This window comes from Mustela nigripes, chromosome 16 (genome assembly GCF_022355385.1).
Source record: "Mustela nigripes isolate SB6536 chromosome 16, MUSNIG.SB6536, whole genome shotgun sequence".
Taxonomy (NCBI): domain Eukaryota; kingdom Metazoa; phylum Chordata; class Mammalia; order Carnivora; family Mustelidae; genus Mustela; species Mustela nigripes.
Window position 1 is genome coordinate 23,814,198 of NC_081572.1, and position 21,040 is coordinate 23,835,237.

At 56.2% G+C, this 21,040-nt stretch overlaps 3 protein-coding genes across 5 annotated transcripts; all 3 read right to left on the reverse strand.

Moving 5' to 3' along the window:
* Nucleotides 1–724: 724 nt before the first annotated feature.
* Nucleotides 725–3,337, reverse strand: HOXB5 (homeobox B5). Its single transcript, XM_059380450.1, has 2 exons — nt 2,661–3,337; nt 725–1,957 (listed from the first exon to the last, which is right to left on the reverse strand). The coding sequence occupies exons 1-2, from the start codon at nt 3,220–3,222 to the stop codon at nt 1,710–1,712; spliced, it is 810 nt and encodes a 269-aa protein (XP_059236433.1). The 5' UTR covers nt 3,223–3,337; the 3' UTR covers nt 725–1,709.
* Nucleotides 3,338–5,258: 1,921 nt separating this feature from the next.
* Nucleotides 5,259–14,149, reverse strand: HOXB6 (homeobox B6). Of its 3 annotated transcripts, none has more exons than XM_059380452.1 (3): nt 13,977–14,149; nt 7,209–7,576; nt 5,259–6,162 (listed from the first exon to the last, which is right to left on the reverse strand). In XM_059380452.1, exons 1-3 carry the CDS (start codon nt 14,147–14,149, stop codon nt 5,903–5,905), a joined length of 801 nt encoding a protein of 266 aa, XP_059236435.1. In that variant the 3' UTR covers nt 5,259–5,902. The 3 variants fall into 3 exon arrangements, with proteins under 3 accessions (XP_059236435.1, XP_059236436.1, XP_059236437.1); XM_059380453.1 differs by having other exon boundaries at nt 7,209–7,733; nt 13,977–14,066; XM_059380454.1 differs by having other exon boundaries at nt 7,209–7,701; nt 13,977–14,060.
* Nucleotides 14,150–16,715: 2,566 nt separating this feature from the next.
* HOXB7 (homeobox B7) lies at nt 16,716–20,273 on the reverse strand. Its single transcript, XM_059379277.1, has 2 exons — nt 19,747–20,273; nt 16,716–17,597 (listed from the first exon to the last, which is right to left on the reverse strand). The coding sequence occupies exons 1-2, from the start codon at nt 20,144–20,146 to the stop codon at nt 17,344–17,346; spliced, it is 654 nt and encodes a 217-aa protein (XP_059235260.1). The 5' UTR covers nt 20,147–20,273; the 3' UTR covers nt 16,716–17,343.
* Between the last annotated feature and the right edge of the window lie 767 nt (nt 20,274–21,040).

Genomic DNA, 21,040 nt, shown 5'->3' on the forward strand with positions numbered 1-21,040 from the left:
GGAAGGGATTGACCAGGTAAGTGTCCAGACTTGACTCTTGCACTCAGGGTGAAGGCGGACTTGGATGGAGGAGGACTGGGCCCTAACCCTGGGCCTCTCCGGGCTGGCAGGGGAACCAGGGGTCTTCCAGGAGGGATCCCAACTCCTTACCAAGAGGGAAGGTCAGTTGGGCCCCTGGAGAGAGGGAGTCCTTGATAAGTACAGAGAAAACTGAGGTTGAGAGGAAACCTTTGAAATTGGCCTGATTTTTTTTTCTTCTTCTTCTTCTTTTTTTCTTTTCTTTTCTTTCTTTTTTGGTCTTAGTAGGTGGCGGGGGCTGATTTGGGATTTGGGCCAGAGGGCAGGGGGGCTGGGCAGGCCTGTGCCACTCCCAAAAGGCCAGAAGCCTCCTGCTCAGGACTTAGGCCCACTTTACTTTCCCTGAAGAGGTTTCCAGAGGCTTTTCTGGCTGGCTGGTGGAAGGCCAGGGTGGAGTCCAGCTCACCCTTTCCTTTGCCCCAGCCCCACGTGGGATTTCTGGGCCTCTCAAGTCCCCCAGAAATGAAAGCCAATCCCCTGGCCCAAGCACGGGCTCCCAAGCGAGGAATGTAGGTGGCTGAGAGGGGCTGCTGGGGAACAGCCTGCTTTCCCTTCCCTACACCCCAGATCTGTCAAGAGTGGTCTAGGGTGTGCCCAGTGATGGGAGAGACAGGCCCCCAGAGAAAAGACAAGTGGAAGGGCGGTGGAATAGGGGAAACATTTATTTGACTTCAAGGAAAGCTACAAACAAATACCAAAAGCGGATCACTGAAGACAGGCCCGGCAAAGGCAAAGACAGATTTCACACGTAGCACAGCATCCCCTCACTCACTACAAATGGTCTCGGAAGCGAAATGGGTGGGGGGGTGCAGAGGGGATGGGTCCGACCCAGACTATCCCCATATTTACAAGCTTTGGGCCCTTTACTCCAGACCCAGGGATTCACAGAGAAGTACACAAGACATTTTACACTGAGCATTATTTTTGTTTCCATCCACTCCCAGGCCAGGCCTTGTGGGGCCTACCCAGGCGGCAGGAACCTAACTCTCACGGTTTACCTTCCCTCTTCTCAAGATCACCCCTAGGGTCCTCCCGGCCCCCTTCCCACCCTCGGACCAAGTCACTGGGAGACTTGGGCCTGGTGCGTGGGGAGGGAGGAGGAGGAAGGTGGAAAGTGACAGTCGTGGACTCCATCTCCAAGGCCGGCTCAGCTGGGCCCCCGGGATGCGCACCACCCCACCTCAAGGGCTGCCCCTTAGAGAAGTTTCCAGCTGAAACTCAAAATACAGCGATCATCCTTTTATAAATAAGTTAGAAGAACACAGATGGGGAGGGGGAAGTTCACATTAAACATGCGAGTTTCTTTCTTTCCTGGGGGAAGGAGTGCAACCACAGACACAAACATTCAGAAACACTGGCGGATTTGGGTTGAGTGGAGGGATGTGGGGAGCAGGGAGGGAAAATAATAATTATCATTATTATTAACAATAATAACAAGATTAACCAGTCCAGGAGAGAGGGAGCCACAGGAAGACCTAAGACCAAACGAAAAATCGTAACATAAGGCCGGGGCGAGGCAGGCTCGTGGGAACCGGTCCCCAGCGGGCAGTGGCAGCGCAGGGAGGCTCGGAGGGGCCCGGGCTAGGGGGCGGCAAGGGCTCTTGGGCCACCCAGGGCTCCTCCAGGCGGGCTCAGGGCTGGAAGGCGCTGCCGGCTGTAGCCAGGCTCATACTTTTCAGTTTGTTGTCTTTCTTCCACTTCATGCGCCGGTTCTGGAACCAGATCTTGATCTGGCGCTCGGACAGGCAGAGCGCGTGGGCGATCTCGATGCGCCGCCGCCGCGTCAGGTAGCGATTGAAGTGGAACTCCTTCTCCAGCTCTAGGGTCTGGTAGCGGGTGTACGCGGTCCGGGCCCTTTTCCCGTCCGGCCCCGTCATATCTGGAGCAGACAGAGTAGAGCGGCGAGGCAACGTTATTCCGGTTAAGGGAGGGGGCACTGGATGGGAGAGGGGCGTGAGCAGGACCCAGGCGTCCCCGGCACCCAGCTCACCGCAGCTCCAATCCTCCCCACTCCAGACGCCCGCATCCGAGCTCGCTCCTACACCCCCTCTTCCTGCAGCCCCCACTTCTGCCGGCAGTGAATGCGCCCGGCTTTGTCTCTTGCTCCCTCCCGGTGCCTCACCCTTCGCTGGGCTCAGGCGGCCGCTCGCCCCGGGAGGGAGGAGAGCGGCTGCACTTTTGCCCTGGAAAGCTCGTTTTACTGCTCGCCCCTTCTTCTTTGCTAGCAGCAGCCTCAAAATTTCGGGGGCAAGCAGGACCCTTCCCCACGTTACATAAAACCCCATCCTTCATCCTATAGCTGGTACAGCTGGTCGAATAAAACCTTAGCCGAAGCTGGAGACAAATGATTAAAAATATTCCTCCCCAGCTAAAGACCTAGACCGTCTTTGGCTCTATCCCCCGAGCTGTGAGGACCCTCTTAGAGACTTCTTCCCCTCTGGGGGGGGGTGGATAAATCTATATTTGAGGAGAAGCCAAGCTCTCCTCGCCCCCCCCCCCCCCCCGCAAACGCAGAGAAGGAAAGCCGAGGAGACCAAAAAAAAAAAAAAAAAAAAAAAAAAAAAAAGGAAAGCGAGAATTACCATGGCTGATGTGAAGCTTCCTCATCCAGGGGAATATCTGCGGAGTCTGCCCCTCGGGCGCGGCTGTGGAGGTGGCCATGGGCTCTGGCTGTGCCCGAGCTAGGCTCGGGCTGCTTAGCTGGCTCGCCGCTTCCTCAGGCTCCGAGGACGCGCTGGCCTCGTCTATTTCGGTGAAATTGGCGCTGGAGCTGGCCGGGGTCGCCTGGTCGGAGGGGGACGAAGCAGAGGGCTTGGCGCCGTGGCTGTCGCCGTTGGTGCAGGGCAGGGACTCGGGCGAGGACAGGGAGCAGCTCGACGCCGCTTGCCTGAAGCGGGGCTCCTGGGCGGGCGCGGGGAAGGCGCGCGAGCTCTCGCCCACCGCCCCAAAGTGGCTGGAGGAGGCCGAGGAGCGGTTGACGCTGAGGTCCATCCCATTGTAATTGTAGCCGTAAGAGCCGGTGTGCATGGCAGCGGGATCCCTGTAAGAGCCGCTCAGAGAGCTGCCACTGCCATAATTTAGCAACTGATAGTCCGGGCCATTTGGATAACGCCCCGAGAAGGAGTTTACAAAGTACGAGCTCATTTGGGTGATTTTGGAGGGCTTGATTTGTGGATCGTGGTCGTTATAACCCTGTGCTTCACGATTTATGATGTATTAATGAATTATAGCGATGCACTGTACTTCGTTTTGCTATGTATGCGGCCAAATATGGGGGGGGGGGGGGGGGAGGGGGGGGGGGGGGGCGTTAGGGAATCACGTGCTTTTGTTGACCAGTCGTAAATTCTCGCTGATGACCTCAAGAGGTAATTCATGCTCTATGGTTACAAATAATGACGATCCGAGAATCGTTAGGGCCGATTCAATGCGAGCCTCGGAGAGAGGGGGAAAATCGGAGAAGGGGGAGAAACAGGGAGAAGGTTGGCGGCGGCCTCTGAGCAGAGCGCGCCACCTCCCGGCGATCGGCGGGAGCGCGGGCCGCAGACTGCCATGGCGGAGACGGCTGCCTCCCTGCTGGCTCCCGGCAGCCGCCGGGAGAGAAAGAAACCCGGCCTGGGCTCACCCGCAGAGTTGAATCTTTAAGAGGAGGGACCCACTTGAGCTTTCACCCACTTTCTTCGGAGTGGGGTTAGACTATCTGTGCCCATCTCCCTGTCATTATTATTATTGTTGTTGTTATTGTCATTATTATTATTATTATTATTTCACTCCGGATGAGATGATCAAAAATTGAGTTGCTTTTCCCTCACTTAGGCTTTGCAAGTCTCCGAGCTAGGGGCGGAAATGGTGCGGGGAGGGCTGGAAGATGTGTATGAAAAACAATTATTGCAAAGCGTTTCCCCGTGAGCTCCGCCTGGCCTGCTTCCTGCCGGGGGTTTGCAGGGTTTGCAGTGGCCCAGGCATAGTGACCAGGCGGAGCTGGCAGGGCTGGGCTGAGGCTTCCACGGAGAAGCTTTCACTTCTGTGCCCCTTAGAAGTTTGGCATCCTCTTCCTGGCTTCCTCCTCCTCCTCAGCCCAGGCCTTGAGAATGGCAAAGCAGGATAGGGACCCCAGAGGATGTGTAGGGCTGGGGTGAAGCGGCCTAGTATCAGGGGTTAAATGGTGGTGACTGAATCCGTGGCTGGGGTTCAGGGCTCTGAGAACTGGGGATCAAGGCAAGACGCTTTCCCCTCGTCCCAAAAAATACCCGCTATTACATAGGGAGGCCCCACTCGAGGCCCCTTACTGACGTCTGGGTAGTTTCACGATTTGCCCGGTGGCCCAAATCTTCCCTGTAAAAGGGTTCCAAGGACCAGCGGCGCCTTGCTGAGCGCGCTAGGCGGCCACAGACTGCCGCAGCTGGGCTCCTTCTGCCGGGCGGCTATTTTCTTTAAAAATAAAAAAAAGGGAGAGAGAGGGAGGAGGAAGAAAGGAAAACAGTGTCTGCAGCTTGCCGCCTGGGTAAGGGTGGGGGTGGGGAGAAAATGGGTCGGTTTTTGGTTGAGGGGATGAGACCACACCACCCCAACCACCTGGCCTCCTGCCCTCAGGTCTCCAAGGAGCCGGGGAAAGTCGTACCCTCTGCCCCGTGCCTGCCGGCCGCTTCGAATTCCCCTACTTGTCGATGAGCTCCTGCTTGAGGCAGGAAGGGGCGCCTGGAGCCTTCGCCTGGCCGTGGGCAGAGAGATACCCGGTGGCCCCGATGGACTCTCCGGGAGCCGAGGGCCAAGGCTGGCGGAGATCAAGCCATGTGGGCAGACCAAAGGCTACGGGCCTGGGAGAGCGGGAGGACAGAAAGGCACAGCTGCGGGGCGACACCCGCCTGGCTGTCTCTGCAGGGGTTCCAGGCTCGGGCCTTGGCGGTGTCCCTCTTGCCACCGACAAACGAGGAAAAGCTTAGAGAATAAGAGGGAAACGGCCCTGCTCCGTCCCCCAGGTCTGCACCAGGAGAGGCTGTTGGGAGCCCGAGGCCCGGCGGGGCCGCCCCAGCCTTTATCTCAACTGTAACTTCCGAGTCGTGTCTGGCCCGCTGCGGCCGACCTGGGCTCCTGCCTTTGCTGCGGAGTTTCCGGCTCTGGGACGCCAGGGTGGCCTCCAGGGTGGGGGAGTGGCAGGGGAGGAGCAGAGGTGACTGAGCGGCGAGTTTTTACATCTTTATTATTATTATTATTATCATCATTATCATTAATAATATTAATATTATTACCGAAGTATTTCACGTCCAGAGCTAAGACAAGACTACAAACACAACACATAGAAAATTAATAAAATAGAACTTTGTTTTCTTCTGAGGCTCCTCTTCTTACTTCTAGGTAGTATGTGCTCCTTCCAGTGGCTTTAGGGAGGGGGTGGGACAGAGGTCTGGGGTCAGGGAGTCTTCGAGGCCCCCCGCTGAGGGGGCTGCGAATCTACCATTGAACCGTGCACAGGGAACATGGACGAAATGAGACGCAACACGGACAAGAGCATATTGCTCTGCTTCCAGGAAACATCAAGTGAGTCTGGTCCTCAGTTCTCACAGAGGAGCATGATGGGGTTGAAGCGGGTCCGCAGGGATGGAGGGGGCGCTCCCGGGTGCTGGGTGGGCTCAGGCGACAAGGCCTCCCAGCACCCAGTGAGAGCTCTGCGGGCGGGGGCATTCAGGAGAGCGCTGGGCCCCTCCTGTCGGGTGCTAGAGAGCAGGTCCCCCGGGCTCCCCGCCCGCAGAGCCTTCTCAGGGCTCTCCGATGCCCTCGGCTCCCCACAGGCTGCTCCCTTCGCGTCCCCCCTCCCTTTCCAGCGCCTTCACTCGGCTGGCTTCTCTTCCTCCTCCTCGGCACTGAGCTGAGACGCGCTGAGCAGTTTGCTCTCCTTTTTCCACTTCATGCGCCGGTTCTGGAACCAGATCTTGATCTGCCTCTCCGTCAGGCACAGGGCGTGCGCGATCTCGATGCGCCGCCGCCGTGTCAGGTAGCGATTGTAGTGAAACTCCTTCTCCAGCTCCAGGGTCTGGTAGCGCGTGTAGGTCTGGCGGCCGCGCCGGCCACTGGGCCCAAAGGAGGAACCTGTTACGCAGAGAGAAGATGCTGAGGCCTGGGGTCAGCAGGGCCAGAACCCCTCCCCCACTCGACCCTCAAACAGGGACTCTAGCCTGTCCCGGGATGCCCTCCCCCCTTCGAGTTCCCCGCCCCCCCCCCCCCCCCGTCCTCACTCCTCCAGCGCCCCCTCCAGATTCCCTCCGGGTCTCCCAGGCCTGTGCCTCTGGTCTAGACTCTTGGTGGGGGATGGGAGGAGAGTTTAAAATCCCACCTGAGCCTAGGGGGAGGGGCTGGGGAAGCACTAGCCAGGTGTGTCTCTTCCTGGCCTTATCTTTCCTTTCCATCTATCTGGCTCCCCCACCACCCCATGATAGATTCCAGCCCTTAATCCGTAATGACGTGGATCGATCCAGAGTCGGCATTAACGGCTCCTCACTTTCGTGTCCCGCTAATGGACATCAATTTGGGACTTAAGGCCGACAAATAATCCAACCTGAGACCCAGGCGCCTGCTTCCCCCTCTCTCCCCCTTGGCCAGCTGCCTCCCCCTTTCTTCCCCTTCTGCCTCCCTCCTTCCTCTGACTACCACCCCTTTCCTGGTGCCTCCTCTTTCCCCAGCCCCGAACCCCCAGGGAAACACAGTCCGGGACGGACTCAACTCTCCCTCGCCAGCGTCACGCCGCCCCCCCTTCCCATGACGCACTCCGTTCTTAATGGAACCGTCTTCGGGTGGGGGACCCGACCGGGGCTGGGGGCACAGGGGGGTGGGGGTGGAAAGCCACGCCAGTGGCTGCGGCCCCTGCCCCCTCCCCTGCCCCGGAATCGGGCTCTGGCGCGGCGCTCCGGGAGAGCCCACTCGCTCCCCCTGGCTCCCAGTGTAGCTGGGACTTTGCAAACTTTGTAACTCCTGACGGCTAGAGGACAGAGCGGGACACCTCGGGCGGGCGCCCAGTCTTCCCTTAGCTCCTAGCAGAGATGCCCACCCGGCACCCCAGGGAGTGGAGGGGGGCGCTCTTTCTGTCCCTGGGGGAGGGGGCCGCGGGGGTCGGGGCGGCCGCGGGAGGGCTCACTCACTGTTGCACGAATTCATCCGCTGCATCCACGGGTAGACCGGGGTGGAGCACTTCTGCTCCTCGGCCTCGCCGAACACGCTCTTGTCCTGCGCACAGTCGGACTTCCGCGGCTCAGGGTGGAACCGGGGCGGCTCTTCGGCGCCCGAGAGCGCGCAGGCCGACTCCTTCTCGCGGTAGAAGGCCGGCGCCGGCCCGTAGTCGCAGGGCGCCGCTCGGCCGTAGCCGCCGCCGGCGGGCGGGTAGTAGGAGGAAGCCGCAAAGCCCTTGTCCTGGCCGGGCCCGGGCCCGTAGGGCGCGGGGTAGTGCCTCAGCGGGTCCGCATAGCCGGACGAGTAGAGCGGTAGCTGGCCCAGGAAGGACTCCTGCCCGCTGGCCAGAGTGACGGGGAAGGTGGAGTTCACGAAATAGGAACTCATTGGGAGGGGAGGCGCGCTCGGCCGCTGCTGCTCCGCCGGGTTTATGATTTGTTGTGTTTTATAGTCCGAGCGCCGCGCCTATTAGTAGTATATCTGAGATTGGGTTTTAGCTGAGGGGGGATGGCGAGGTGCCAGTGAGGGCCAGAAGGAAATACAACCATCTGATCCAACACTGACCAATGGCAGAGGCAGGAATTGTCAAATAGCACCCAGGAGGAGCGCAGCCCGCGCGAGGGACCCGCGCACAAACCTATCAACCTTTTTTTTTTTTTTTTTCCCCTCCCCCCCCTTCTTCTCCTTCTCCTTTCTCTCGCTCCCCCCCCCCCCCCCCCCCACAACACAACGCGTCCTGTTCCACCTACGGAGATCTGCGAAGAGGCGTCTGTGCCTTTCAGGGAGGAGGGAGCATTTGGATGGAGACCACCCCATCCCCCAGTGATTAAATAAATATATCCCTCCCCTCCCCATGTAGGATTGGAAAAAGTTAATTGTGTTTTCAGAAAAGTTAACCCCTGCGTTGCTCGAGCCCCCTTCCCTCAAGGGAAGGGTGCGTAAATGTCCTTCTCCCAGTGGTGAGGAGAGAACTGAAAGAAAAGGTTTGTTTCTAGGGTTTTGTATCGGTAGAAGAAGAGAAGAGTTCACTATTTAGCATCGTTTTCAGAAGGAGAAGCAAAGAAGAAGAAACACTCCCCTCCCCAGGTTTTGAAAACTGGTTTTTCCTATTTCTCAGGTCTATCCTGCCTCCTCCAAGCCTGGGTTTATTATCCCTATTTCTCCTCAGCTCTTCTGGTCTGAAGGGCAGGCCAGAGCCTGCTGCCCAGAGGACCCAGAAGGCTGTGAAATGGGAGGAGGGTCTGAGCCCAAGCTTGTCCCTCTGACTCTGGCCAGGTTAGCCTAGTCTAGGAGCTTCTTGGAAGGTTACTGCTGCTACCTCTGCTGCTCAAGACATCCTGCCTGTTTCCGGCAAGTGCTGCTTGCTCTTGGCACAGGAAGGAACACTAGGGAAAGGGACTAGAGTTCTTTTCGATTGAGGGATAGGAAGAGGAGGAGTGAGGGGCATCCCCCACCTAGGTTATCTGATCCCTATCCTGACTGCAAATCTCCACCCTCTACCTCCCCCCCCAATTATTATAATATCCTGGGCTACAGAGTGTGAGGAATCAAAGATGTCTCAGTACGTTTGAGCACAGGGAAGAAATTGTTCCTCCTCCAATTCCAGGTCCTTAAACCCTCCTGATATTTGAGGCAATCCAAGACAACCCGGAAAGAGAGGGGCCCTTGCTCCTTTTCCCGGTCCCTCCAGAAGCTGGCAGTTCTTTTTAAAATTAACTCTTTCCCAAGACGTGGTTTGGATTTACTTTTCTAAGGAGGGAGAGATGTCCAGATCCTCCTGGGGACCCAGGAGGCAGCTTAAAACTATCAGCCTGGATCCCCTCTCCAGATGCTCACCACCCTTCTGTCTGTCTCTCAGCATCTCTCTAGTCCCTCCTATGTCTCATATTTGGATCACCAGCGCTGCTGCTGCACAAGCTTGGGTGTGAGAAAGAGTGCTTATCTCCGTTCATATTTCTCTCTCTCTCTCTCTCTCTCCTCTCATCTAAGGAAAATGAGCACCGAAGCCAGGCTGGAAGACTGAAGCACAATGTGTGTTCAACATTCTAACTATGCACGTGGAGGCCAGGCAGTAAAGGGTGATAACCTTAACCTTCAGACCTGGGTTCTGGAATGAGCCAGGATGTGTGACAAAAATCTGATGATAAAGGGGCCAGGCTGACTCTCCTCTGCCTTGTTCTTTGGGCTCCTTTTTATGGGCCAGATTTGTCCACTGCAGATGGCACAAGACACTAGGGAAAGTGGTAGAGGGCTGAGGTGGTGACCAAGGGCAGGGACGTGGTTGGTTGCAAAGTGGCCTACAAGGCTCTCTGAACTCAGGACAACTAGGCTATACTACTTCATGGCTGAGTGGCAATAACTTCCTAGCCAAACTCAGGGGGGGGGGTATCAAGATTTAAGAAAACTGGAGCCTCCTAATGATGAAGAATCTAGTGCCCCAGTCTAGCTGCGATTGGGGAGCATTTGGTCTGGGGGAGCAAGGTCAGGAGAGTGCCAGTATGCACCCTACCTCAGTCCTGCCACTGGCGCTGGGCTTTGGACCACCTCTGTCCTGCCTCCTCCCTGGCTACAGTGTCCCCTCCTAGAACTGGACAGTGTGGGCTTTGCTGCAGAGTCTGGACTAAGTAGGATGCCATAAGGGAGGGAGACTTCCCTGTGATAGAAGCACGAGAATAACTGCTTTATCCTTAGAGTCACAGCCCCAAATTAACCTCACCTCTGCAGGTTGCCTGTCGTGAGATGGAGCCGCAAAGGCAGGGCCTGGGCGCCTGGAGTCCAGCATGAAAGGAAATAGCGCCTCATCGCTCTTATCTAAGCCCAGAGGTATTTATGAGCGTTTATTCGTCTGATCCGTTTGTTTGGGAGAAAGAACAGACTACAGGCAGGGCCCGGCCAGAGGCCGCCTGGTTTCTGGAGCCAGATCTCTATGAATTTGTCTGTGGTTCGGTCCACCACCGTCTGTCTGTCTGTCTCCACAGGAGAATATGTAAATACCCAGCAGGCACAGCTGTCTGCCAGTCTGGGGTGTCTCCCCCAGCCTCGCTGAGGAAGTGTGTATGTAGAAAGGTGGATATAAATGTGTACCAAGTCTGAAGGACACAACAGAAAGACTGCACAGAAATCCCACAGGCAGAATTTATAATGGTGATTTTCTGTGCTGTGAATCTGAGCTCCCGTGGACGTGCACGCATTTTCATCTCCCAGGGAAATATCCAAGTTGTGTTCAGCCCGCGAGCAAAATTCTCCTGTACTGGTAACCTCAGGGACGTGTTTTGCCTTGATAGGTATGGAGGAGAGAGGGGATTGAGACACTGTCCAGGCTTCCCATTTCCTCTCAGTTACACAGCCCCCCCCCCCCAACCTTTAGGTCACCGGGTTGTGAGCATCTTGCCCCAACCCACTCCCAGCTCGGGCTGCGGTGGAGCAAATTAAGACATCTCAGCCCAATTCTTCCCCTAGACTGTGAATCTGGGGAACATAAATGTTCCCAGGGGGAGTTCTCAACCTTTGGGAGTGGTTTACATGGGATATTGCCTTAAAATTGGCCCGACCAAGGCAAGGTACAAAGACCTCATTTCCATTATGCAAATGAACATCTTCGTCTCAGATCTTGGTGGGGAGGGGGGGGGGATTGGCGGTGGCACAGGTCTCTCTCCCCCTTCTCCCTAACCAGGTCCACCCGGTACCTAAGAGTACCTTAGACCCGAAGTGTTTCAACCCCCCTGTACCAGCCGCCTTCCCTCCCTACCTGTTCTTCCAGCAGCCCACAAGAAAGAAGGGCCCAAGACTTTCCAGCGGCTCCCTGGGGGCCTCCTCATTGGGCGGGGCCTTCTGGCCGCGGAAAGTCACTCTTGCTGCCAGAAAGCTGAAAGGGCAGCTCCCATAGTCCAGGCTCTGGAGGCGCCATAGATGCGGGACCGCAGCCGCCGGGTTTGCCCCGCAGCACCACCCTGCCCCCTCGACCTCGGCAGCTCCTCCAGTTCCGGGCCAGACCCTAGTAACACCTCGGCCTGCCTGGCACCGCAGGCAATTTCCTGGAGCCCCCGCCCAGGAACTGGGGCCACAGCACCTTGAAAGGAGCAGCTAGAGCTTCCTCCTGTGGCTTGAAAGCCGGAGCTAATCAGTAACCCGTGAGACAGGGGCCAATATTCAAACGCTGCAGCAGAGGCGCGTACCCCGGCCCTCGCCACCCCCTTCTGGGAAAGCGATCGGGTTAAGCGGGTGTGAGGGGTCTGGCAGGATCGGAAATCACAATGGTTTAGTTCCTTAATGATTGATCCTCACTCCCACGCCCAGTTTTTTTCCCCAAAGCATATTTGTGTCGATTTCGCTGGAAACGATCGAGAATGGGGGAGGGGACCCACACTCACTTGCAGACACCAACAGTTTCCAGAAAATTTCGTCTCAATTCCTCCACCACGGACTCACCAGCCAAGCAACTGGCAAGACCCACCAGCCAACCGGGAGAACACAGACCCGGTTTGTCTTTTGACAGCCGAGTGGAACTGCGGGGGCCGGCGCCTTCCCCGCTGGCCCCCTCCTTTGGCCGAAAAGAAAACCAAATAAACCTTGAACAGCCTTGGCCTCGCATCTCCCTACCGAGCGGCCCGGATGATCCCCTCTTGAGCCTTGGAGGGGCAGGCGGGTGAGGGCTCGCGACTCTGATCCCCCGACCCTTGGATTCAGGGCCCCCGCCCGCGGGATGCAGTATTAGTCCTTTTTAAATATGACCTAGAAAGAGCCGCTTTCCCAGCCAGCTGCTGGGTTTGGAGCTGGGATGGGGCGGGCGAGGGCACACTTGTTCCCTAATCCACACGCGGACGGGCGGGTACCAAGATCCAGCGGAAAGCGACAATCTGGGCCGACGTGCCCCCCGAAACCCGCCGAACCTGAGCAGCGGGGGCTCCAGGCGTCGGGCACGGTTCAGGAGGTGTCGCCGGGCTCGCGGCGCCGAAGCCGCATGTCTCCGAACGGACGGTAGATGGCAGCAAACCGCATAATTTGGGTCAGAGCAAACTGTCTAAAGGATGATTTATACCCCGCCAAGACTACAGGAGAAAAAGACCTTTAGTCTGGATGGGTTTGGGGAATTTTTCCTTTGAGAATAGGCCCCGAGTGCCGTGGGTGCTGGCCGAGAACTTCTCTCGCAGCGCAGCCCAGGGGTCCCCGCAGGCACCCAGCCCGGGGCCTGCTTCCTGGGTATCTACCTGCGCCTCCAAAGGCCCCCTTCCCGCGCCACAAGTGGCCTGCACCCCTCTCTTCCCAGCCCAGGCTTGAGAGCGCCAATATTCCCCTACCCACCCCCATCCCCTGCAATCCCTGGGCAACCGGAGGCCTGAGGCTGAACGCTCTGCATTTAATCTTCAAAAAGAGAAAAGCAATCACCTATTTGTGCAAACCAAAGTGAATCACAGCCTCTCCCGCCTTCCATGCCCAAAGCCGCTTATCTCTCCACTGGCAGCTTCCCCAGAAGCCCCCTCTCTCTCGGTTTTTAGGTTCTTTCCCCCTTCTTTCACCCCACCAGCTACTTTAGGAATTTCAGTCTCCGGCCCAGCAGTTCTTCTCCCCCCTCCTCACCCCCAGGAGGTCTGGCTGGAGGATGAAATCAGGCGCCTGAGGGACAGGACTAGCTAGCTGTCCGAGCTCAGAGCCAGACAGCTCTCTGGTCCCGACACCATCAGGTTCCCTAACTGGATTCTCCTTCTATAACTGGGTTCTCCTTCTATTTTCTTCTCTCCCCCATCTCTCTCTCTTTCTCTCTTTTTGTTTGTTTGTTTTTGTTTGTTTACAAGCTTAAAACACCACAACACACTCAAAAGCTTCTCCACAATCAACACGTTTGGTTCCACGAAAGTTTGAAATGTTCCCACTCCAGACACACACATGGCAATTCTCTCCACCGAAATCCACACGCCCATACCAATAAAACACAAGTAATAGAATCAATATTGCACAGAAACCAACACGCTGTGACCTACCGCATTAAAAAACCACAAAACTGTCTCCCTGCAGACCGAGGCTCCCTCCTGCGGGAGTGGCGAGAGACCTGGGCTGGCTTCCTGGGGGGAGGGGGTCTCCCTCCATTTGGGTGCCTCCACCCACGGCCCTTTAATTTCAGAAACGTCTCCGAAGGGAGATAACGAGCATTTCTCTGTGAATCTTTCTCTCTCTTGTCCCTCTAGCCGCCGCCCCCTCGCCCTCTCGGGCCTCTGCGGAGACTCCAGGCCCTCCAGAGACCAGGACGTCCCTCAGCGCCACCGCCCCTTGTGCCAGCGCCGCCGGGAAACCGCCGATACCCACGCTGGGCAAGAGAATTGCGCGGGGGGCAACTGGGGGAGGCCGGAACAAGGGAGGGAGAGTGGGAGGGGGAGGGGGTGCACACCCACAGAGGTCGTAGTAACCGGCTTCTGGGGCGCCCTGTAGCCCAGACACCCCATCCTCTCTTTCGAACCCCCCTCACTTGAGCCTCCTCTCCCAGCTTAAAAAGGCATCTCAGAGCTCGCCTCCGTGGCCCCTTTCGGTTCCTCCTCCCATCTTCCCTGCCTTGGCTCCCCCTCCAGGAAGCAGCCACCCCCTCTCTCTCTCGGCCACCGAATTTCCTGGGAAGCCTCTCCCTGCAGTGCCCAGAGGTGGGGTTCAGCCCCGTCTTGGGGTGGGGGTGAGAGGGAGACAAACCTAAGCCCCACCCCCTACAGAATCGGTGCAAAAGAATAAGAAGAGAATTGTAGAATCTCTCTTACCTTTGTAGACCTTGGGATTTCTTCCCTCCGATTGAAAGAGGTGAGGAGGAAGGGGGGCGGAAAGCGTTCTGTTTCTTCTTCATCTTCCAGATAATATTGTCCCAACCTGAGAGCCGTCGCTTCCCCTTCTCTGACTTGGGAGAGAGGGTGTTTCGCTTTTCTGATATTTGCATAGAAAATGGAGTAAGTTCTGGCTTTGAAAAATGGTATCAGCCTGCAGTCCTGGGCAGATTGTCCATTTACCCTCCATGATGACTAAAATCCCAGATCAGCAAGCAAATCAACTTAGAAATTAAAAATTATTTTTGGTTCTCTCTTTTGTGTAATTCCCACTCCTCCTTCTCTCTCTCTCTCTCTCTCTCTCCCTCTCCTTTCCTCTCCCTCTCTCTTCCTCTCTCTCTTTTGCTTTATCGAGCTGATACTGAAGTATAAAAATATCAAGAGGCTGGAGCCCTGAAGGACGACAGTGCTCCGACCTAGGTGTGGTGTCCAAAAGAATGCTGCATTATAACCACCAGGGAAATGATAAAAAGTTCATGTTCACGATCGCCTGGCCACATGACCGGCGCCGGCCAATCGCTGGATTCAACCACTCATAAACTTCTATCACAAAGTTGTAAATTTTCATAAAACAACAAGGAATTTATTGCATTTCTTCATGGCTGCTCCACCAGCAACCCTTTTCTCAGTCGCCATCTTCTTTTCTTCTCCTTCTCGCTATTTGGGGAAACCCCTGTCTGAGAAAGGGTGAGATTTGGGGTGCAGGGAATCAGGCGGAGGAGCCACAAGGGTCCATCTGGGAAGGGGATTCTTTCCAGAACCTCCCTATTCTCGCAGGAGCTCTGCCCCCCTCTTCTAGTATGAATACACCCCAAATCCTCCACACAGGGACTATTTTAATACAGTTTTGGGGTGAGTCGGAAGTAACGGCGGGTATCCAAAATTGCCACTTGCATCAGGGCAAAATGAAGGCGTCAGTGCCCCCCTCATTCTCAGTCCTCTAGATGGCGGGACCCCCACCTGTGAGGCTTGTAGCATTGCGGGTGTGGGGGCCCTAGATCCCCTAGGGCCTGTTTTTTTGCTGGGGGAAGAAAGGCGGCCCTGAGAGATGCCAAGGTTCTTGCCTCTGCTCCCCAGAAATTGTAAGAGGGTGAGGCTGGATCCCTGTTTCTCCTTCCCAAATGCCCACATGTCCAGGTTCCCAGTGACAGCTCCATATGCTCTCCTGGGGGTTCTGCGGTCATTAATGGGGGAAACTGCAGGTTCAGGGGATTTTTACTTACAAATTCAAATTAAAGAGATTCTTCTAAAACCTGGTTCCATTCCAACCTGCTTCCACCTTTCTGCCCCAAACCTGTTCTTTGCATTTAAATAATCCAAGGTTTATAATCGAATAAATTCTAAACCTCAGCTCCACAGGTCTAGATGTGTAGGTGCTGTCCTCCAGGTTTATGTTCCTCAATCAAGGGGTGTTTTGGAGGAAAACAAAACAAAACAAAACAAAACACCACCACCACCAAACAAAATTCACCCCGTGTTTCCCAGGTCCCTTGAAATATTCCTGTATTTTTGAATTGAGCTACCAGCGCCCAAATGCAGGAAACGAAATAACATCCCCCCAAAAATGTTTTCTGTCTTTTCCCTCTTTCTCTGCACTCTGGAGAAGATTCCAGGTCGCCGGCAGCGCGGACCGCGGGCAGCAAGGCGCGGAGGAAGCCGGCGGAGCTTGGCGCCGGGCACGGCCGGGCGCCGAACGGCCGGGGATGCGGCCACACTAGCCGGGTAACCTTGCCCCGCTCAGGAACCCGTTCTCAGGGATCATCTACTCCTCCCCCACAATTCAAAAATTTTATTTGGATCGTTGTGTTAATTTAGAATGAGATAAATGGAAGTAAAATAAGTTGAAATAAAATAACCGAGTAGGTCTTGCGGAAAATGCTTGCCGAGAGAGCGGAAGCCGGGAGCGCCCTGGGGTTGGAGGCCTCTTTGGACCGGCCGGGGAGCGCCTGCCCGCCGGCCTAGCTTCTGCCCAAAGCCGCCCAAGAAGCGGGAGTGGATCTGGGTGCTCACCTTCCCTTTCCTTCCTCTCTTCCTTCCTGTGGGCCTAACACTGTGGATTTCAGCTCCGTTTTGTGCCCCAGCCGCACCACCAAGCCGCAGCCTGGTTTGAAGGCCTGGATGAGGCAGAGTTTGCAAACGGTGGGGGTTTTGTTTTGTGAATGGGTGTGTGACCAAGCCTGTGGGCTCAGGGATGTGTTTACTTGGGGGCAAATGTGAATCTGTGTTTATAAGCCGATGTGTGAATGTACAGTGATATGTATAAATGTCTCTGTGAGTGAGTGTGAATGTGTGTTTACTTGTGAGTGTGTGTGAACATGAAAGCATGCATTCCAGTGTACTGTTGGGATGAGTGAATGAATGCCTGTATGTTTATTTATGGACATATGAGTATGGGGTGTTTGTTGGTGACTGTAGGTGACAATGTATAGATTTACTTACGTGTGATGTCAGCCTATAAATAGGTGTGATTTGTGCATTTGTGTATGTCAGTGTGTGTAAAAGAATGTAAAGGGAGGTGTGTGTATCCTATGGGGGTTCACTCTGGGCAGCCCCCAGAGCCAGGAGCACTGGGGGAAAGGGCAGACCCCAGCAGCAGAAGTTGGAGCCAAGGGGCTCTGGGATGCTTGGCTCACCCAGAGCCCCCACCCCTGCTTTAGGGAAACACAGAAAATAGGTCTGTTCATTTTTAAATTGTGTTTTTATTTCTCCATCCTTCAGGTACACATACAATGTAAAGGGGATCACAGGGGCTGACGGAAGCAAGGAGCATCGGGTAGGCCAGGGGCACAGAGGGGGCACTGGAGCTAGTCGGTGGGTCCATGGGGCTCCCTAAGGCCCCTTCCGTGCTGCTACTGGTAAGGCGGGGGTGGGGGGGTGGGGGGTGGGCTCAGGAGTACAGGGAACCACACACCTTAGTCCAGACCCACAGAGCACAAAGACAGCATCAAAGAAAGAGGCTTACAAAACAGCGAGATTTTACAAAGACCTTACAATAGCGACATAGAAAAGGGGAGGCAGAAAATCTAGAGAACAGGTAGGTAGATGATGTTCCTCCCATAGCATACAAAACAAACCCACCGGGCTTTTCTATAGGTAGTATGGTGTGGTTTTTTTTGTTTGTTTGTTTTTGTTTTTCAGTGTTAAGAAACCAAAATTCCACCGTCTCTCCTTAAAAAATTTTAAACTGCTTTCCACTATTTAAATAGTTTTCCCCCTCCCTATTTAATTTGAGTTTCCTGGTTCAGTTCTCAGAGCTGGGCTTCAGCCCTCTCTCTCCCTTTTTGGCTCTCTGCCCTTTCTCTGGCTCTCACTCTTCCTCCTCCTCCTCCACCTCGGCCTTGTCCTGGCCGGTGGCCCCAGGGCCCGATGTCTTGTTCTCCTTTTTCCATTTCATGCGCCGGTTCTGGAACCAGATCTTGATCTGTCTTTCGGTGAGGCAGAGCGCGTGCGCGATCTCGATGCGCCGCCGCCGTGTCAGGTAGCGGTTGTAGTGAAACTCCTTCTCCAGCTCCAGGGTCTGGTAGCGCGTGTAGGTCTGGCGGCCGCGCTTTCGGTCAGTTCCTGCGCACAGTATTTAAAGGAGAATAATCAGTGCCTGTGGGAAAAGCCACAAGACTGCCCACCCCTTCACAGACTCTTAGGTTTGGGGTCAGTGGGTGGAAGAGCCCATTTCCCCAGTAAACCAAAGTCTTACTTTCCACACCCCTCAGCGTGTGCCTTCCCTCTTCCCTCAATGTGCAGGACTTTCTCGAGGCTTCTTGAGGCAGCCGTCCCCACTGGCCACCTGGAAAGTCTTCTGGACTAGGGCCCCTGCACCCAAGATTTAACCGGTTAGCTTTTGAAGGCCCTGCACCTGAGGGGTGTTATGTGGGATGAAGGAAGTCTAATCTTCCCATCACCCCTGGGACCAGGCACCCTAAGACTCCTCTTTTGGATACGACTCTGAAGATCTTTAGGTAAGAGGCCACGGAAACCATGCAGTTGGAGTGTGGCTCTAGGCCTGGCCTCAGTGCTTTTCCCAAAAAGAAAGGAAACAAAGAGGCTCACAGACCCAATCTCTCTCTCTCTCCCTCTCTCTCTCTCTCTCTCTCTCTGTCACACACACACACACACACACACACACACACACACACACAGCCTGCTGTGGAATGAGGAGGTGAGAATCTGCAGATTTCCCTGGAGCTTGGAATCGGCCAGAGAGCAGGAGCCCTATAATGACTCTTTCCAGTGAGTGGCTCAGGTTCAGACAGGGACAGGCTGTCTGGCCTGCCCACCTGCCCAGACAACCCAGTTTTCCAAATCAATCTCTGGGCCTCCAGGAAGGCACAGGAGAGACAGCAGCCGGGTTTGGGGTGGAACATATCTGGGGAGTGGGGGCTGAAGGGCAGAGATGAGCTTTCCAGGTTAGGCCAAAACCCTGAGGAACCTGAGGGCATACTGGGGGAGGAGCTGGTGCCAGCCCTCCTGGGAAGTAGACATGGGAGGAGGGCCTAGGGGCCCTAATTTCAAGTCAGATAAAAGCCAAGCTGAAATGTTTACGAGCAGAAAAATTGGGGCTTTGATAAATCAACTGGAAAGGCAATTGAATTATGGAGCAGGTAATGGGGACCGTGACCACCAATTCTGATGGTGTAAGAGCTGGGCTCTTTCTGACCGGACTGGGGAGCCTCGAACCACAGTCTTGGGGCTTTTGAACCTTGGAGTTGGTCCCCGAGCCCAGGGCAGCATGAAGAAAGAAGTCTGGTTCAAGCTAGTCAGGAAACCCCACAGAGCCTGGGTCTCTTGGGGCTTCTGAAGCGGCTGGCTCAGTGGCCTGCACTCTCTAACTCATAATGCAGCTCCCATGGAGTCCTAGTCTCTCCCATAAGAGGACAGTCACCCTTTTGGAATGATACCTGCAAACTTGCTGGCCAGTTCTCCAGGGGGCACTTAGGAGCCCTAGGCAGGGCACCTGAGGAAGCCAGCTGTACTCCTGTGGGGCTTCTGACCCCTTCTCTAGTTCTGCTTCCCCCTTCCCAAGTTCACTGGGGGGTCAGGAGCCTCATCTCTCTTGGCCTCAGCCCCCCTCTCTCCACCTGCCTCTCTGGCTCTGTGTCCCTGGCTGGATCTTCATCTCTTCTCATACCCCCTCCTTCCGCCAAGCCTCTAGAGCCCACCTCTAATTGTCCAGAAGGGAATAATGGGGGAGCGGGGTTGGCTGGGAAAGAAGGGGGAGGGGAGAATTGCTCGGCGCTGCGGGCCCCCTCCCCCAGACCTTCAAGCTGGGGCTGGGGGACACACCCAGAGCTGAGATCCCCAGCGGGGGAAGGGAGAAGGGAGGGGGGAGACCCTAATGGCTATTCTCTGCAAACCCCAGCCTTCCTCCACAAGACAAACGGCCTCGTCTCCAGCCCGTGCCGGCGCGGCTGATAAATATTTAAAGCTAAAAGGCCAGGAGGAAAGGTGGGGGGCAGGCGGGGGGCTCGGAGCGCCACGGCGTCGGCGGAGAGAGATCCGCCGAGGGAGCAGAAGGAGCCTGAGAGCACCGAGCAAAAAATGGGGGTGGGGGCGGCGCGCCGGGCTGCGGCGGAGGGGCTGCCGCGTCCCCAGGGCCGACCTCCCACCGGGAGCACTCTGGACGCGGAAAGGAGCACTTGGCCGGGAAGGGGGCGCCTTCCGGGGAATGTGCTCGGGCCACTGCGGCTCGGGATGGCTCGGTGCGCGGCGTTACCTGAGCTTCGCATCCAGGGGTAGATCCGGAAGTTACTCTCGGCCGCCAAGTCCGAGTCCCTCTGCTCCTTGGCGCCCGCCGCCTTGGCGGAGTCGCCGGGGCACACCCCGGAGAGGTTCTGCTCAAAGGGCGCGCAGTGCATGTTGAAGGAACTCGGCTCGAGCCCGTAGCCGGCCGCGTAGACGCCGGCTGCACTCTGGCCCGCCATGCCCCCCCCGCCGGGGTACAAGCCCTGCATCGAGGCGGCGAAGGAAGCGCCCGAACCCGCTCCATAGCCCGGGCGCTGGGGGTTGGAAGCAAACGCGCAAGAAGTTTGTTCAGGGAAGGCTCCGGTAGCGAAAACCGAACTTGCGGCTGGATATTTAGAAAATAAAGCATTCGCATAATACAATGAACTCATAATTTGGCCGGATGATTTGTAGGCAGGGACGTTTTAGTGTCGGTTTTACGAGATTCCTTGATATATTACAGAATTAGAGTCCAGATTTACACCAAAAAGGACCCCCTTTTTCCTCTCCGGACCACGTGACCCCACCCACGTGACGTCCGCTCCGCCAATGGCCGGGCAGCCTCCCCACGGCTCCCGGTAATGTGGAAAAAATTGTGTGGTGTTAGATTTATAAAATATGATCAATAATGAATGGGAAAGCCAAGCCCTGTGGATTGGGGCTGGGGGCTCAAGGGCCGCTGTCGACCCCCTTGGGCTGGAGGCAGCTTGCAGGCGAGATTTGGGGAGGAAGGGATAGAGTGGCAGGGAAAATAAATAACCTCCGAGCGATCCGTGTTGTCACCCCCCCCGCCCCCCCCCCCCCCCGGTTACCCAACGAGAAACAAATGCAGGGATTGCCCGCAACTGGGTGGGTGGGTGCGGGCAGGTCACGTCTTTATTAATCTGGGCCAGTTCAGCCTGGCTGGGCCTTTGGGGGAACTTGGTCCAGTCCTGCCGAGGTGAGGAGCGGAGGTGAGCCCGGCTTCCTTGCTCGCTCTCGGTGCCCCCCAGACATACAGGCAGGAATGGAGTGAGGCTTCGTGGGTGCTCCTGCCGGCGCGGGATCCAGCCCACGGGCTCTGGATGATGCGGTTTCTGGTGGCTTAAAAAAAGAGGGGGGGTTGAAAGTAAAAAAGGAAGGGGGTGGGGTGAGGTGGGTGGGAAGAGAAAGGAAGGGAGGAAGGCGGCCTGGGTATTCTGCTCTCCTGGTTCCGGGAGGCGGATGCCTCAAGTAGAGCGTGGCTGCTGGAGAAGCAGGGGCAGCGAAGGAAGGAAGGCGGCGAGCCACGACCTCGGAGCTGGACG